Consider the following 15,872-nt stretch of genomic DNA (forward strand, 5'->3'; position numbering starts at 1 on the left):
TGTTAGAGTATCCGTTCCTGACTGTGGCTTCATGCAGTTATACTGACTTAAATCTGTTATTTTGTGATGCCTTCAAAGTCCTGAAAATTGAAACATTTCCTGTTCTGAAGAAGGTGATCAAAGGATGGTTAGTGGACAGCTGGGCTCGAATGTTTTAAACAATTATTTAATTTCTGATGAAAATCTGACAGTCACATTTCCTAAATTTTTTCCCTTGCTCTGTCCTCTGAACCCATTCTTCATTTTATTGAAGCAGTTCACAGCCGATGTGGTGTCAAGTCGTACTAATGAGTCTGTCTGTTTTTTCCAGAACTCCCAGAAGAAAAGAGGAGCGCGACCCAACAACAAACCTGACAAGAAGCTCGGCCCACAGGTAAGAAACAAACACACATGCACGCACACATACACACAAGTCTGTGTTCCTCCAGATGATTTAGCAAATCAATAAGAGATACAAAGCTGCAGAGGGAGTGACACTGACCAGAAGGAGTGCAACATGAATAACAAACGTAGGCGTGTTGAGTTGAAGCAGAAGCTGTCTGTAGGGTTCAGGGCCTCAGGAAAACATTACATTATAACATTGTTACATTGTAACAGTCATTAAAAACCACAGGAAAGTTTTACAGAACCGTACTGCTCTTTGTGAATACGTAATATGAAATATAGACATTAAATGGTGTCATATTTTAGTGTAACCTTTAGTGCCAGCATAGCTGCAGGCAGCTGCCACCTTTCTAGAAATGCAATGGCGTGTACTGTAGGTGAGCTGTGACTGTTATTACCCCCGATCGAGCGGGAAAAGCAGAACAGCACTGATATAATTATGAAAATCTGTTTTGTCCTCCATAAACATTCCCACACATAAAATACTCTGCATTAGAGTACAGTATTATAATGTGTAACATATGTAATATAGAACAAGCTATTATGCATTGTTATGTTCTCATTACAGTATCTCACAATCATTTTATGGCGGCCAATTTTTATGGCAAACTCGATTGCAGGCAAAACAAATACAAACGCAGATATTTCAGGAAACACGAGAGCACCCCTGACGCTTCCCTGCATTTACTCATGCTTTAAACATGAGCTGATTTAAGAATAGGCACTGATTATGTCAAGTTAGGAAACTTCTCATCTTTTATGTGTTTTGGCCTCACAACTCATGACTTTGCTGTCTGTGCGTCGCTGCTTATTTTGAGCGATTTCCTCTGAGATCACACTGTTTACTCTCTAAACGGGCTGCTTGCAGTTTGAAGCAGATAGCTCAGCAGTTCCCCTGTTCCTTCTCATCTTTTCTCTTCTCCATCTTGTCCTGCAGGTGTTTGTACTTTCCTGCAGTCCTTACATATCAAGTTTTTGTTTGCTTGGGGCATACAGCTCAGGTCTCAAGATTACGCTTTCAGTCTCTCCTTCCTTTTGATTCTGTACCTTCTCCTCCACTTTTTTCCAAGTCAATCTCCCCTCATTAATCTTCCAAATCATTAAGAACAGTTCTAACACCACCAAAAGAAGGATTTACCCCGCTGTGGAAAAAGCACTAAAAGGAGTCAGAGGCGTGGGAGCTCAGGTTTTACACAACGACAAAGTACACTGATACCAAATTAAAAACTTAGCAGACTAGCAAATCACCACAGAAGGTGTTTGCAGTGAAGGTAATTATCTACACCACCATCTCTTTCTGGCTGCTAACGCAAGCCGAGCCCAGGGTTCCATTCCAGGCCACATACCATAAATGGCTATAAATTCGCCGGCGCTTAATGTGGTTGGAATCACTCCACAGGCCGTAAAACAAATACAGCCACGGAGCTGCTTCTGAGGAACGGCTACGCAGGGTCACCTCAGGTCGGCGAGACTTGCTACTGACTTAGGGGTACGAGCAAAAAGAGATGCCGTTTTAATTTAATTAATCTGAGGTTATTATACAATACTTTTGGTTATGTAGTTATTTTGAGAGACTTTAAAGAATGTAAAATGGGGCCATTAACCATTAACCATGCTGGTTAATGTTTGGTAGAGAACAAACACAACAATAAGCATCCTTCTGTAATATATATAATCCTGTATGTATCCAGATTGAAGCTTTATTGAGATTGAAAATCTCTTTTTCAAGAGAGACCTGGCCAAGAATGCAGCAGAGATTTTAATAATAATAATAATAAGCTCAGTATGTCTCAGCTGACTGAGATACTAGCCAACTTAGATACTTAAATACACACACTTGTGGTACTGTTACATTAGGATACAGTGGAGTACACGATGTTATAACATTTAACTTTATCCCACAGTCGGTCTTTGTTGCTCTTTGTATCCCAGCAATGTTGTAAATACTTTTTTCCTGATGATACGTCCAAAATAATCCACTAATGAGTGTGTAGTTATATTGTTGCACAGCATGACTCTGAGCTCACTACTTGGTAGCTGAAATTAGCAAGTTAATCAAGTAGGGCTTTGTTATTTTGTTTATGTTTATTTTTATTTTATTATTTTTAATGGAATTAAAATCCGACTCATCCCAGCTGAGTTGCAGAACTGTAATTGATTGCGGTAGTTTTAATACCAGGATCAAAATACTACATTTATGACCATCAGAATAAAATTCAGTCCTCAGACGATTCACATTAATCTCGTCAGGTTATCAGTCTGGATGGATCTAAGGGTTGCAGATTCCAAGCTGAGCAGCTCTGTTCATGAAGTGATGTGACTGGTCAGCTTGTTGTGTGTTTGTGTGTCTGCACTGTTCTCCTGCATTTCTCCACGTGTCTGCAGCTTTGACTTTGTGTGTGTCACTCCTTTCAGCTCTGTATTGTAAAGATAAGACTGTCTGTTGCCTTTACCAGAGAGCAAAAATTCAGATTCACCAACCCTTATCTACTCGCTTTATTTCTCATTTATTTGTTTTCATTCACCTCTTCCTTTTAAAATTTTCACCCAAAATATACTAATGGAACATTGTTTAATTATCTTTTTGTTATCATGTAGTCGTTGTAACACATATAAGATAGCTTAACCACAGCTAATTATATTTTTTATTGCTTTCTAATCATATGATGGTCTGTCATGGCAATTACACAGAAAGGCCTGAGGGGGACTTTAAATTATATCTAAGGCCTTTGCAAAGGTTATTAAATTCATGTTATTGAAATATTTTCTTCATTTAGTCACATGCACATTTTTAAATTGTAATATCTGACCAAATCATATTGATTGAACTTTACATTTTGTTTCAAGTGGCAAATACAGAAGTCTGCATCACTTGTGGAAGAATATCTGGTGCAGTATTGCATGTCATCAGTGTCATTTTGAATCAAAATGAAATAAAAAAAACAAACAAACAAATGATTCATTACTTAAGTAATGATGTAGCCCTTTTGCATTTGCATAACATGCTTGTGTGCATTTTAGTGTCTTTGTGATGCAGCACTTTTTGCACCATTGTCACCTCTGTGCTCTCTTTTCATCTCGCCCCGTCGCTGCAGGAGGACAGTTCAGACCTGAAATGTCAGCTCCACTTTGCCAAAGAGGAATCAGCCCTGATGTGCAAGAAGCTGACCAAACTGGTGAAGGACAGTGAGGCCATGAAAGAGGAGCTGGCCAAGTACAGGTCACTCTATGGCGACATCAACGCCTCGCTTACAGTGGAGGAGGTGAGGAGACGATGGGATGGCGGAGAATACTTGCACTAAAGAGCCATTTGATAGCAGCAAACTATTGAATGGCAGCGTGAAAATGTCAAATCTCCCTAACTTTAAAAAGGCAGGGAAACATAACAAATATTTCTATGAATATTAAAACTGATACGGCCTAAAGAAATCCATCAGCTACACCGGCTTATCCTTGTAAAGGGCTGTGGGGGGACAGGTCGATCCCAGCTGAAGTTACGCAAGAATCATCAGTGTGTGTGTATATATTTACATATTGTAGGAAAATCCCAAAACAATTATTTATAATATTATTGTATTGGAGGTGAACTGCTTTCCTCATCACATCTGCTTCATTTGACTCCCCATAAGGTCGCCGACTCCCCCCACACCCGCGAGGCAGAGATCAGAGTCCACCTAAAGCTGGTTGAGGAGGAGGCCAACCTGCTGAGTCGACGCATTGTTGAACTGGAGGTGGAGAACAGGGGGCTACGAGCTGAGATGGACGACATGAAGGGCCCGCAAGGTGGTTCATCTCACCGTTTAATTATTCAGTGGTTCATTTCTCACACGATCTTGAAATGATCTTTTTTTAATTACTTTATTTCACTTCAATTTTTCATAGCACCTAACTTTTGTTGTTTTTTTTTATTCTTTCTAGACGGTCCTCAAGAACTCACAGGTGTTGGGGGCGGTCTGGGGGCAGGGCTCGGCCTCACAGGAGGGGCCATGGTGCTTGGAGGAGGGGCTTCGTCTGAAAACGTCATGGAGCTCCAGAGACACCTGCAATTTGTGGAGGAAGAGGCAGAGCTCCTGAGGAGGTCTCTCATTGAGTTGGAGGAACAAAATAAACTCCTGATGAATGAGATAAACCGCTATAAATCTGAACTCCCACCTCCTGCATCCACGCTGTCCTCCAATTCACTAATGTCGCTGACAGACGGGATGCTCAACGACAGTCCGGTGCACACATTACAGGAGGGGTCGGTGCTTATCAGCACGGACACCCCGGCTCAAGAGGAGGAGCTTCGATTGGCGAGGCTTCAGATCGGAGAACTAAGCGGGAAAGTGAAGAAGCTGCAGTACGAGAATCGTGTGCTTCTGTCCAACCTGCAGCGCTGCGATCTGGCTTCCTATCACTCTCCCTCCTCTTCATCCTCCTCCACCTCATTAAGACTGGCTCTGGAGACGGATGCAGAGGCTGGAGACTCAGCTGAGTGCCTCCCCAGCAGGTATATCATATTTTCTCTTTTGCTGTTCACTTTACAAAATTAGGGCTTAGGGGTGCCCCACTGCAAAACCATAACATGCAAAAAAAAGCTCTCTGGTAGACATTCTGTAGGTCTGCATTTCTGCAGACTCTGCCTGAGTAGAGCTACACACAGTTCATAGCACTGTGATGAAATACAGGATTCCTGGGGATTTAAAAAAGGACCATAATAAACAAAATAGTAAGGAAACAAGCACAGGAGCAGCCAACCCCAAAGTTAAAAGAAATAAAGTTGACATTCAATCAGAGGAAAGTATCAGAGGGTTTTATTAATTTCTTTTTTTGCTCAATGATGCTGTTTTGACAAAAGAAAAACATAACGGATTTTTTGACAGTTACTAGTTACTGCTAGCTGATCTGAGCATTTAGGGTGTGAAAACACAAGCATGCAGATATTTAACAGGTGTAACAGGTGTGTACCATGTTCACCAACCCGACTTATCTGCACAGGATTGCACAGAGTCCTGTGAAAAACTAAGTACAGCCCATGATTTAGTAGCTTGAATAATCATTTTCTGGATGACTGTATCAGTCTCTCACGTCATTGTGGAGGAATTTTGGCCCACTCTTCTCTACAACATTGCTTCAGTTCATTGAGGTTTGCAGACATTCCTTTGTGCACAGATCTGCTAAAGTCCTGGTTACAGCATTTCAGTCAGGTTTGACTGAGTCATTGCAGCACCTTGATTCTTTTCTTTTTCAATCATTCTGTTGTAGATTTGTCCTGCTGCATGAACCAGTTTGGGCCAAGCTTTAGCTGTCAGACAGAAACCCTCACGTTTGACTCTAGAATACCTCAGTATACAGAGGAGTTCATGGTCAACTCAATGACTGCAAGGTGCTCAGGCCTTGTGGCTGCAAAACAAGCCCACATCATCCCACACTGTGCTTGACAGTTGGTCTGGGGTGTTTGTGTTGATATACTGTGCTTGGTTTCATCAAACTGCAGCATAGTGGCTCAGTGGTTAGCAGTGCTGCCTTGCAGCAAGAATGTCCTGGGTTTGAATCCACCATCTGGCCTTTCTGTGTGGAGTTTGTTCTCCCCGTGTCTGTGTGGGTTTTCTCCGGGTACTCTGGTTTCCTCCCTCCCAAAGACATGTAGTTATTTGGGTTAGGTTAATTGGTAATTCTAAATTGCCCATAGGTGTGACTAGTTAGCCCTGCAACAGACTGACGACCTGTCCAGGGTGTGCGCCGCCTCGCACCCTAGGGCAGCTGGGATAGGCTCCAGCCCCCCAGTGACCCTGAAAATCATAAGTGGAAGAAAGTGGATGGATAGTTTCATCAAACGTGATGCTGTGCATTATGGCCAAACATCTCTACTTTGCTCTCATCTGTCCAAAGGACTTTGTTCCACAAGTCTTGTGTTTTGCTCAGATGCAACTTTGCAAACCTAAGCTGTTCTGCCATGATTTTGAGAGAGAGAGAAGAGGCTGTCTTCTGGCAAACCTTCCAAATGAGCCATATTTATTCATTCTTTTTCTAATTTTACTGTCTTGAACTTTAACATTTAACATGTTAAGTGAATCCTGTAGAGTCTGAGAAGTAGCTTTCAGGTTTTCACATCCACTCCTAGGAAGATTAAGGCATTCCTTCTGCTTTTATAAAGGTGGTCACACTTGATGATGATCAGTTAATCAAGTGCATTTGATGAGCACTTACCCAATTAATTCCTATGAAAGCAGCAAGAGTTTATGCAGTTTAAATCTTTATACTATGCATACTATATACTTAATATGTTGATAATACACACCACACTTGTAAGAATCATAGTTTCTAAGTTATTAGTCAATTTTCAACCAAAAAATCACGAGGTTGACCTTGAAGACCTTGGACAGAATGACACGCACGCACACAAACGCTACCAAAAACATAACTTCCTGGTAATTAGATTAAGAGCGAAGCATTTATCCTGTAGAGGGGTGTGAATACGCATATCTATTTTCATGGCAGTCCAAAACTGCAAAATATACAAACCACATATCAGCTATTAATATCAACTATTAAAACCAATATCCTTTTTTTTTTCCCATCAGTCCACCCCAGCGCAGAGAGCCAGTAGGGGGTGAGAACGATGCCCTTGAGATTAAGGAACAGAAAAAGAAGACTGAGGACAATGCTGACGCCACAACATCACTGTCCGTGTGCCTGGGGCAGAAGGACCATGATGCCTTGCTAGCCATGAGGGACCAGGCTCGCTTGGTTTCTACAGCTATACAACTCCTGACCTCCCCCGAGTCTAACTGCCTCTCTTCATCCCCATCCATCTTTCACAAGGTCTGCAGCAGTGAGGCAGCAGAGCCATGTGATCTGGAGAAACCTCAGCCTCACAGCCAGGTATGTGTCCTCTGTTTTGTCTCTTGTTCTTCCTAAGATTAAACCTTTTTTTTTTTTTCTACAAAGACACAGCTTCTCAGTAAGTCCATGAGTATTTTAACTAGGCAAAGATGATATGCTAGATGAGTCAAATGAAAGATGAAACACCGTAGCCTAGGAGACAAATGTTTTCTGCTTTCTCTCTGGCATTTTTTTTCTGGCACCGATGGTTCAGCCACCTGCAGTTTGAGCCCTGCAGCTTATCATTTATCAACTCTGCCCTGTCCCTCACATGGCCAGTAATGACTGTGGGATACGTTCTGTTATTTCTGCACCCTCAGATCTCAGGGCTGTCTGATCTGGCCGACCGTCCTTTGGTTGGTGCTCTGACCAGCCGGCTTCAGGCCCTACACATCCAGCTGCAGTCCTTTGTGGAGAAAGTAGACAGCCTGGGGAAAACCCCAGCAAGTGACAGGGACCCTCAGGTTGAAGGGGAGTCCCTTGTGGACTCCCCCTACACCTGCACCCACTGCCCTGGAGATAGCCAGGATGCACAGAACGGGGCAGAGGACAAGGTAAAAGACAAGAAACACTCCTTCTTTTCACTCCTTGTCACACTTTTCTTTCATTTATTATGTTTTGTTTTTTTTTAAGCTTTTATGTCATTTTGTTTTCTAGTTTATTTCTGTTGTTTTCAGTTTCTTTCAGTGCCTACTGTTAGTTTGGCTGACCCACACTCCCAGCTCCATTTCAACATGCTGCTTTAGTTTCTCCTCACAGTGGAGAATAAACTTACACAGCACACTCAAATCTGATGCAGAACGATCCAACCTTTATATAAAATATTTTAGACGAACTTTAATTAAGCCCTACAGATAAAGTGCCAAAAAAAAAAAAAACCTGATGCTTTGACTGCATCAGATGAAGTCAGATTTGAGCTGCCAGTGTAAACTTCTCCACACGATGTTACCCATGTCCTCTGCATGCTGTTGAGCTGCATCCTAACCTATATTTAGATGCTGCTTTAGGCCTCAAATGGAGCCTGTTTGATGCATGGACATATTAAGATCATATAAAGTACTGTTTAATTTATATATACCAAATATATATATACATATATATAGAAACCAGAAGTTGACTGCAAAACAATCATGTCTTCAAACCAGAAGAATAGCACAGCTGTTAAAATGGTCTTGTCTGTGTATTTTAGTTGCTCTGGTTTCTATCTACTGCACAGTGAACTGTTTCTGTCACAAACACAAAATCTAGAGTCCATAAAGAGAAATCAAAATCTCTGCGTTGTTGAAATGATTATGGATGTTTCATAATGCGAGACTATGAGTTGTCCAAACTGATTTGTCAAAGCAGCAGATAAGTGAAAGTGACCCGGCTCTAAAAATGATTTCCAATCATGCTTCATTTGAAGTGCTCCACTGTGAAATTCCTGGCGCACCGCTGTTCGTCACACACTAAGGATTTGCTCTGAGCGCCAAATGTATTTTCAACTACGAGATGGCCCATAAAAAAAGTTCAGTATAAGATCCACGATTTCATAAAAGTTCACTGGACTCAGTAAAGACTTTTTCTTCCATAATGTGACGGGCCTCTTTTCCTCGCCATCGGCTGTTGGGAATACATTTCCGAATCACAAAAAAATCTGATGAGAACCTGATGAAACGGTAAAGTTGGGAAGAAATGAATTCTGTCACTCCATTACCATTTTTTCCTTTTGTTTAAAATTTAAGTCTTTCATGACTTATTATGGAACCTTGGAAAATATGGAACCTTTTGGGATGTTTTGTGCCTTCATAAAGAGAAATTTGTTTTCTTACAAAATCTACTCTGATCTGATCACCTTGTTGTTTGGAAGCCGCTGTGATGAAATTCTACATAGTTTTAAGTGAAACAGGTAAACTGTAATGTTGAGACTCCATTAGAGGCCAATTCTGAGTTCCAACCCCCCTCCGATCTCCCCTTTTCCTCCCCCTCTCTCCTCTTCCTTCTTTCTCTCCGCACGGGCACCATATCCGATCGATTTCTGCACTCGATTTCCCCGTTACCCACCTTTCAAACCTTCTTTTTGCCACTGCTCACACATCCTCATCTTTGTCATCTCCTTCCTCACTGCTGCTCCTCCTCCTCCTCCTCCTCGCACACCTCATATCCCTTTCCTTCCCTTACTCCAACTCCACTTCTTGCTTCTTGCATCAAAACTTGCATCCTGTTTCTCCTTCTTCTTCCTCCTCACCTTGTACCCATTGCCCCTTCGCTCTGACCTTTCATCCTAACTGCCTTACTCCTTCTCTTCTCCTCCTATTCGTCTTTTTCTCCCCTCTCTCTTTCTTTGTTTCCTCCTCCACGTCCCATTGCTGTTTTTACCACCGTCTCTCCATTCTTAATACTCTTCTACATCCAATTTCATTCCCTCTCTCGCGCCCCTCAGCCGTTCATTCTGCCCTCCATCCTCCTTTTCTTTCTCTTCTACACTCTTTCATTTTCTTCTCTGACCAAGCTCTTCTTCCTCTACATCCTCTTCTTTGTCTTATGAGGCCCATAAGTCATTATTTTAGGTTTTTTTTTTGTTTGTTTGTTTCTCATGTAATGTTGTCACATTGATGGGAGTCATTTCGGTTGTATTGTTTTTTCTTATTGTTGTGTTTGTTTGTCCTGTTTTCTGTCATTTCCTCTGTTTGCTTTTGCTCCACAACTCCTCCTTGCCCATCTCTCCCTCTCTCTTCTATGATTCTTTTCTTTTTGTTTGTTTGTTTGTTTGTTTTCTTCATTAACTTGCCCATGCATGCATGCAGCAGCCTGATTATAGGGACCAGTCAGAGGCAGAGGTGAATGATGAAGCTAAGGAGAGCAGCCAATCAGACAGCAATGAGTTGCAAAATCAGGAAACCAGCCAGCTGCAACACGAAGAGAAGGAGACAGACGGTGCAGTGGTGAGTAGCTCAAAAGCACAATCCATGACATTATGACAGGCACAAAGATGCACCGGACTTGCGGAGGCCTGAAGTTTCAGAGTGGGCCCATCTCACGGCTGACAGCTAACACAGTTTCTCAGTGCAGCTTGAGCCTGGAGCCAATGCTTTAATATCAGATTTCTCACTCTCTTTTGTAAACACAGAAAAACAAAATGTGTCGGTGGTCTAAAAATATCCAGAAGGCAGCATACACAAAGGTCCTGTCTGCTCCGTGTCTATGAGGAAGTAGTTATGAAAAATAACAGTTAAGGGGGGTTGAACTGATATTTATACATTAATAAATGATCAGATTGCAGTGTGTGTGTGTAAGGAGTGGTAATCTGTTATTATAGTCTGTTAATATACTAATGATATCCTGTTTATCATTGTGGTTGCCTTTTAAAACGCAAAGATGAAAAGTCTGATGTGAAGTAAATCTCTGGGAAACGCAAAGGAAGCGGTTCAGTTGTTGATTTTTCTTTTGGCCAATTTAACGTTTACAAGATGAAGAGTGAGCCTTTAAAATTTAGTCTCAACTAATAATATTTAGCACTGAGCATTCACCACTGAATCTGTTTTATATATGCTTCCATTTTGCATGTGCATGGGTGTACAAGCACATGAGGTTACTGGTGTCTTACATTTGTGGTGAAGTCATGTTAGCAACACAGTGTAGTAAATAAACACTGACATCACTGTCAGCCGGGGTAGTGACAGGAAGACCTTTGTTTGGTTGACTTTTTGGTGGTGTGTTTCCATGGTAAGCAGGTCTCTGTGTGTGTGTGTGTGTGTGTGTGTGTGTGTGCCTCTTTATCCAAGGCTAAGTGGGTGAATGGGCGAGGAACACTAAAATAGAACGATAGAAAAAGAGTGAATGTCAAATATTAAAGATGAAGCAGAACAGGGACAAAGCAACACAAGAAGCCAGTCATAATTATACAGTGCTGTGCAAAAGTCTTAAGCCATCCCTTGTTGATTTTAAAAGTCATTTTGGAGTCTTGGGGAGATTTTAGTTGAATGTTTGAAAAATGCCAAAGATAACAGAGGTTGACAGGCATAAATAGTATTTTTTTTTTCTACCAACAGCGTGATTCCCAAAGAGCTATTAGCTGAAAACTTGGCATGGTGTGCAGTACGTCCTTAAAAAAAATTCAGGAGGAAACTTTTCACTTCTATTCAGTTTTATTTATATAGCATCAGTGCACAAAAACAGTCACTTCAAGACCCTTAAGATTATAAGGTAAAGACTGAACAGTACTAGAGAGAAAACCCCAACAGTTAGATGGTCCCCTGTAAGCAAGCACTTGGCAACAGTGGGAAGGAAGATTTACCTGCTTTATTGCCATCACACCTGAGGTCACAGCACCAGGGGACGTGAGTCAGTGAATACACACAGCTGCTGGTGATCAAGAATGGTAAAGCCATAATAATATGGTGGTTTTACACTTTGGTTTTTCAGCCAATTAAACAATACGCATGGTAATGTGTGTGTTAGCTGTGCTGTTTGGTGTAATTTTGTGATTTTGAAAGGAGCCAGGTTAGCTTCCCATCTTCCAGCAGGTAGTCATCACCCAGCTCCTTACTTATTATGAGAGTGGAGCTGATCCCACGAATAAAGAGAGGCTCTTAAAAGGGCACTAAATACGCTTTTTGGCATGGCATTCCAATTAAAATGACCATATTTAAGAGAATAAAGGTGGGATGAGTTTGCTACAGGATTTGCTCTGGTATTAACAGCCTCTAATGTGGTTGCACATTTTCCACGGGCAGCTGGCACTTTTTTAGAGCAGTGAATCACAGTTGTTGGAGAATAGTTTTTTGTAGCTGAAGGTGAAGGCCAGGCGGTGCCCCTGATGGAGGGTGATGGAGGGCGGAGCCCAGTGGAGGGTGAAAGAGGACATTAAGGGTACAGAGGCAGGTCGATGGATCGCACTCACTCAGCAGCCAAATGAGGCGTGGGGGAGTGCATGAGATGAAGCGCGCGCGCGTGTGTGTGTGTGTGTGCGTGCGTGCGTGTGTGTGTTTGTGTGTGTGTGTGTGTGTGTGTGTGTGTAGACTTACAGTAGTTCACCACAGCTGATGTGTGATTTAAAGGGTGTTATATCACAATGTTCACTCTTAGCTGTTTCTAACTTTTTCCATTTGATCACTTAGCTCCCATTACTGCTTCCATTTCTCTTATTCATCGTTCTCCTTGATTGCTTACATTCATCTCTAATCCTACTAACATATTTTTCCCTGTCAACTGCTATTGCCATTCTTTGTTTCTCTGTTGCCCCTTGCTTCCTTAATGCCTCCTCACTGTTCTACCCTGCCCTCCCTACAGCTCGGTGACCTTCAGGCTCGGCTCTCCGAAGCAGAGGAGTCGGTGCGAGGAACTCAGGAGGAGCTGGAAAAAGAGAGACGGGCTCATAAAGAAATTGCTGTCAAACTCACACAGGTCAGTTGCAGCATTAAATGCAGTTGAATATCTCAGTGCTCTGACTGGATCTAAAGGTTTACCAAGTAAAATATAAACATACTGTATATTACAATATTTCCAGGCTTTCGGTAGATTTAAAAAAAAGACATAATTTCGGTGGTTTTGGAGAATGAATGGCCTTTTGTTGACTGTTTGGGCTGCTTGCGTTTACTAATGCTGCCGTTTCTCTTAGCTCCAGGAAGAGTATCAGAAAGCCCTACTCCGACGGGACTTCCAGCTGCAGAGCTTGGGTCTCCAGGCTCGGCTTCAGAAGAAGTTGTGGAGCCAGGAGAGAACTCTGCTGGTCCAGGAGTCACAGCACCTCAAACAGGCCCTGTTACTGCTCAGCCTCAAACTACGCTGCTTCCTCAAACAGTGGAGGCTGGGCTGCAAGAAAGACACAGATTGGAAGGACGTCCTGGAGGTATGAGGGAATTGAAACCACAAGCTGTGAAAGTCGGGCCATAGTTTTGTTTGTCAATAGTTTGACTAGAAATATTGACTTTATGCAGCTTGTGTCTGACCTGTAAAAGAATGATTTCCAAGCCTCCAAATCTGTCTTTATTTGTTAGAATATGTGATCTCAGTTTTTAAAAACTCTGGAAAAGTGGCTTCATTTAGTTGACAGGTGATGCTGCACTGTGATTGGTTCTTTAGATAAACAGCCTGAAAGACCTCTACCTGCTACTGGAAGAAGAGAACCTGCGGAGCCCCACCCACCAGACTGACAAGAGAGGTCCTGCAGACGAGGAGCCACTCAGCCCGACCATAAAGGTGGGAGAAGTGAAACTCCTGGAACGTGCACACATACACACTCACACACTCTTACATGGACTACCTGTGTTTCCCTGCAGTCGAGCGCCGTGAGCAGCACTTTGGCAGACCTAAAGGTTGCACTGCAAGATCTGAGCGGAGAGCTGCGACAGGAAAGACAAGGCTCCCAAGAACTCACTCAGCAGTTCGCAAGGGCAAAGGCATCGTGGGAAGTGGAGAGGACCGAACTAAAGAGCCTCATAACACAGGTGAGGAAGAAGAAGTACCGCTGTTAATGTGTGGCTCTAAAGAAATTTGCTCACAGATAATTAGGACACTAAGAAATACAAACATTCATTGGTGTAATGAGATCCAGATCCAATAACACACAAAATACATCATAACGGTTCAGTTTTCCTGTCCTAAAACCACTGTGTTGTCCACTAGTGGAAAGAGCTTGTTTAATTTCTGCTCTTTGGAGTGTGAATGCACCCAGTGTTTGCATTTAACAGCAGTGAGCTACTCATGCTCAGACTGCTGAGTAGAGGTAAAAGGATTTTGGACAAGGAGAGAATGAATGTAGTGGAAATATTAGGTAAAATGCCCCCAAGTCAAAATAAACTCCTTATACTGGGTGATATTTGTTGTGAGCAGTTTGTGTAGCTATACGGTTATTGTACACCAGCTGGACCACGTACAGATGAAAAGTGAATCTGCTTTGTGCCCCTGTGTCCAGGAGTCCTTTTGACAAGTGGTTTTTAAAATTAATGACATCCTAAGGGTTCAATTTCAACTTCTCCATCTGTCACATGTTTTATGTTTGTCCATTTGAGCTTTTTACCCCCCCGTGTTTTTGTCTCGTCTAGAGGCGGTGAGTAATGGTTTTAATGTTTCCTCCCCCCCTCCTCTCTCATTGTCTTTCCGTCTATCTCTTAACAGCAGTCGAGGCGGTAATATTGTTAATTAACAGCCTCTGAGATGGAACACAGCCTGTGTGTTACCGCCCAGTAATTGAGACGGAAAGAGAAGAAAGAGAGATAAATGAGAGGAGACAGAGAGGCCTTTTAATGTTAAGCAATTAAATGGTGAATGGCCCGTGCTTATATAGTGACTTTTAACCTTAGCTAGGTTCTACTAAGCACTTTACATAGACACACACACACACACACACACCTGTCATGGTCTGGCCCACTGAGAATGATTACTAGTTTTCGCCGTGATCTCAGTTTGCAAAAACATATTTTCTGTGTCACAATGCATGTGATAATTGCTGCCCAGTTATAAGCTAATTGTAAATGGTCAAATACAGTTTTGAAATGAAGTCTATCCTATGGCCGGTTTTCCATTAAAACTTTTTAAACCACGTGAGCACACGATGATTTCAAATCCATTGGAAAAGAGAGCTGAGATGAGACGCTCTGCTCGTACTGAACGTGACGTAGCTGCAGAGCTGTCCCGAGGTTCAATTTACAGGCAAACCCTCACTGCTTAATCAAAGATTGAACCCACCTGGCTATGACTCATTACAAGTGAGGCGATTTACTGTGCTGCCCAAGCGCGCACACACATCTTTGGGTCATTTATTACATCTGAACATTTTCCACTTTTTCACGAATGTTGTCAGAATGCCAGGCAAACATCTGCGCAACACATTTACGCCCTTATTCCCTTTCCTGCCCTGTCCAACCAAAGTGTGTGTTACCCTGACATAGATGCCACAGCTGGAACCAATCTCTCCTCTGCCAGCAACACACGCTGTAAAGTATGCCATCAATTTGCCTTGTGTGCGTGCGGGTGTGCGTGTGCGTATGCATTCAGCAACCAGTCGACCACATCTGTGCCAAGGCTTCCTTGTAACACGCAGTGGATCCTCCAGCTGTTGCTTCATTTAACAAGTCAACTCAATTTCAAACTCTGTCCTATCTGTCAAACAGCTCGACGGCGAATTATCTGCGCCGTTCAGCCCTAATAAACAAACACTGTCAGCGAGGTAGAAAGGATATCCGGAACCCCGAAAGCATGCAGGGCAGTGCCGTCTCGTTTTGTTTCTTTCTCAATCAGTCATCCGTTCCGACTGTAGGGCACGCTATGGACACCTGCGATCCTCGTGATGACACAGCGCACAGTAGGAAGCTCTGATCGCTCATTCATCAAATCTGTTGATTCCACTTCACTCTTGAAGCGAGGATGGCAAACGACACATTAACGTGCAACTAAAAAGCAGGTGCAACTCATGTGTAAAAGACAAGCTATTTTGTTTTCCTACATTAAAATGTGCAACTGTGGCAACTATGGTGAAAGGGGGCATAGTATGCTCATTTGCACCGTGTTGCTCTGCATGATTCAGATTCACAATAATGTCTATACTCTTATACTTTGCAGCCCCTCAGTTCATCCTCTGTCAGAAAGATATAGGGTAAAGGTAATTATTTACAAATGATAACATCATTGTCATTAGATATGAA

The 15,872-nt window shown here is 42.5% G+C and overlaps 1 protein-coding gene across 1 annotated transcript in view; it reads left to right on the plus strand.

Annotated features, from left to right (window-relative positions):
* The window catches only part of mtcl2 (microtubule crosslinking factor 2), an 85,566-nt gene that overhangs the window by 55,964 nt on the left and 13,730 nt on the right, over nucleotides 1–15,872 (plus strand). Inside the window, exons 5-15 of the mRNA XM_030734479.1 lie at nucleotides 311–373; nucleotides 3,480–3,647; nucleotides 4,014–4,167; nucleotides 4,303–4,873; nucleotides 6,948–7,248; nucleotides 7,569–7,802; nucleotides 10,035–10,172; nucleotides 12,520–12,633; nucleotides 12,848–13,078; nucleotides 13,312–13,428; nucleotides 13,509–13,676. Coding sequence (XP_030590339.1) covers nucleotides 311–373; nucleotides 3,480–3,647; nucleotides 4,014–4,167; nucleotides 4,303–4,873; nucleotides 6,948–7,248; nucleotides 7,569–7,802; nucleotides 10,035–10,172; nucleotides 12,520–12,633; nucleotides 12,848–13,078; nucleotides 13,312–13,428; nucleotides 13,509–13,676 — 2,259 coding nt within the window. The remainder of the gene's footprint in view (nucleotides 1–310; nucleotides 374–3,479; nucleotides 3,648–4,013; nucleotides 4,168–4,302; nucleotides 4,874–6,947; nucleotides 7,249–7,568; nucleotides 7,803–10,034; nucleotides 10,173–12,519; nucleotides 12,634–12,847; nucleotides 13,079–13,311; nucleotides 13,429–13,508; nucleotides 13,677–15,872) is intronic.

Source organism: Archocentrus centrarchus, chromosome 7 (genome assembly GCF_007364275.1).
Source record: "Archocentrus centrarchus isolate MPI-CPG fArcCen1 chromosome 7, fArcCen1, whole genome shotgun sequence".
Lineage (NCBI taxonomy): Eukaryota > Metazoa > Chordata > Actinopteri > Cichliformes > Cichlidae > Archocentrus > Archocentrus centrarchus.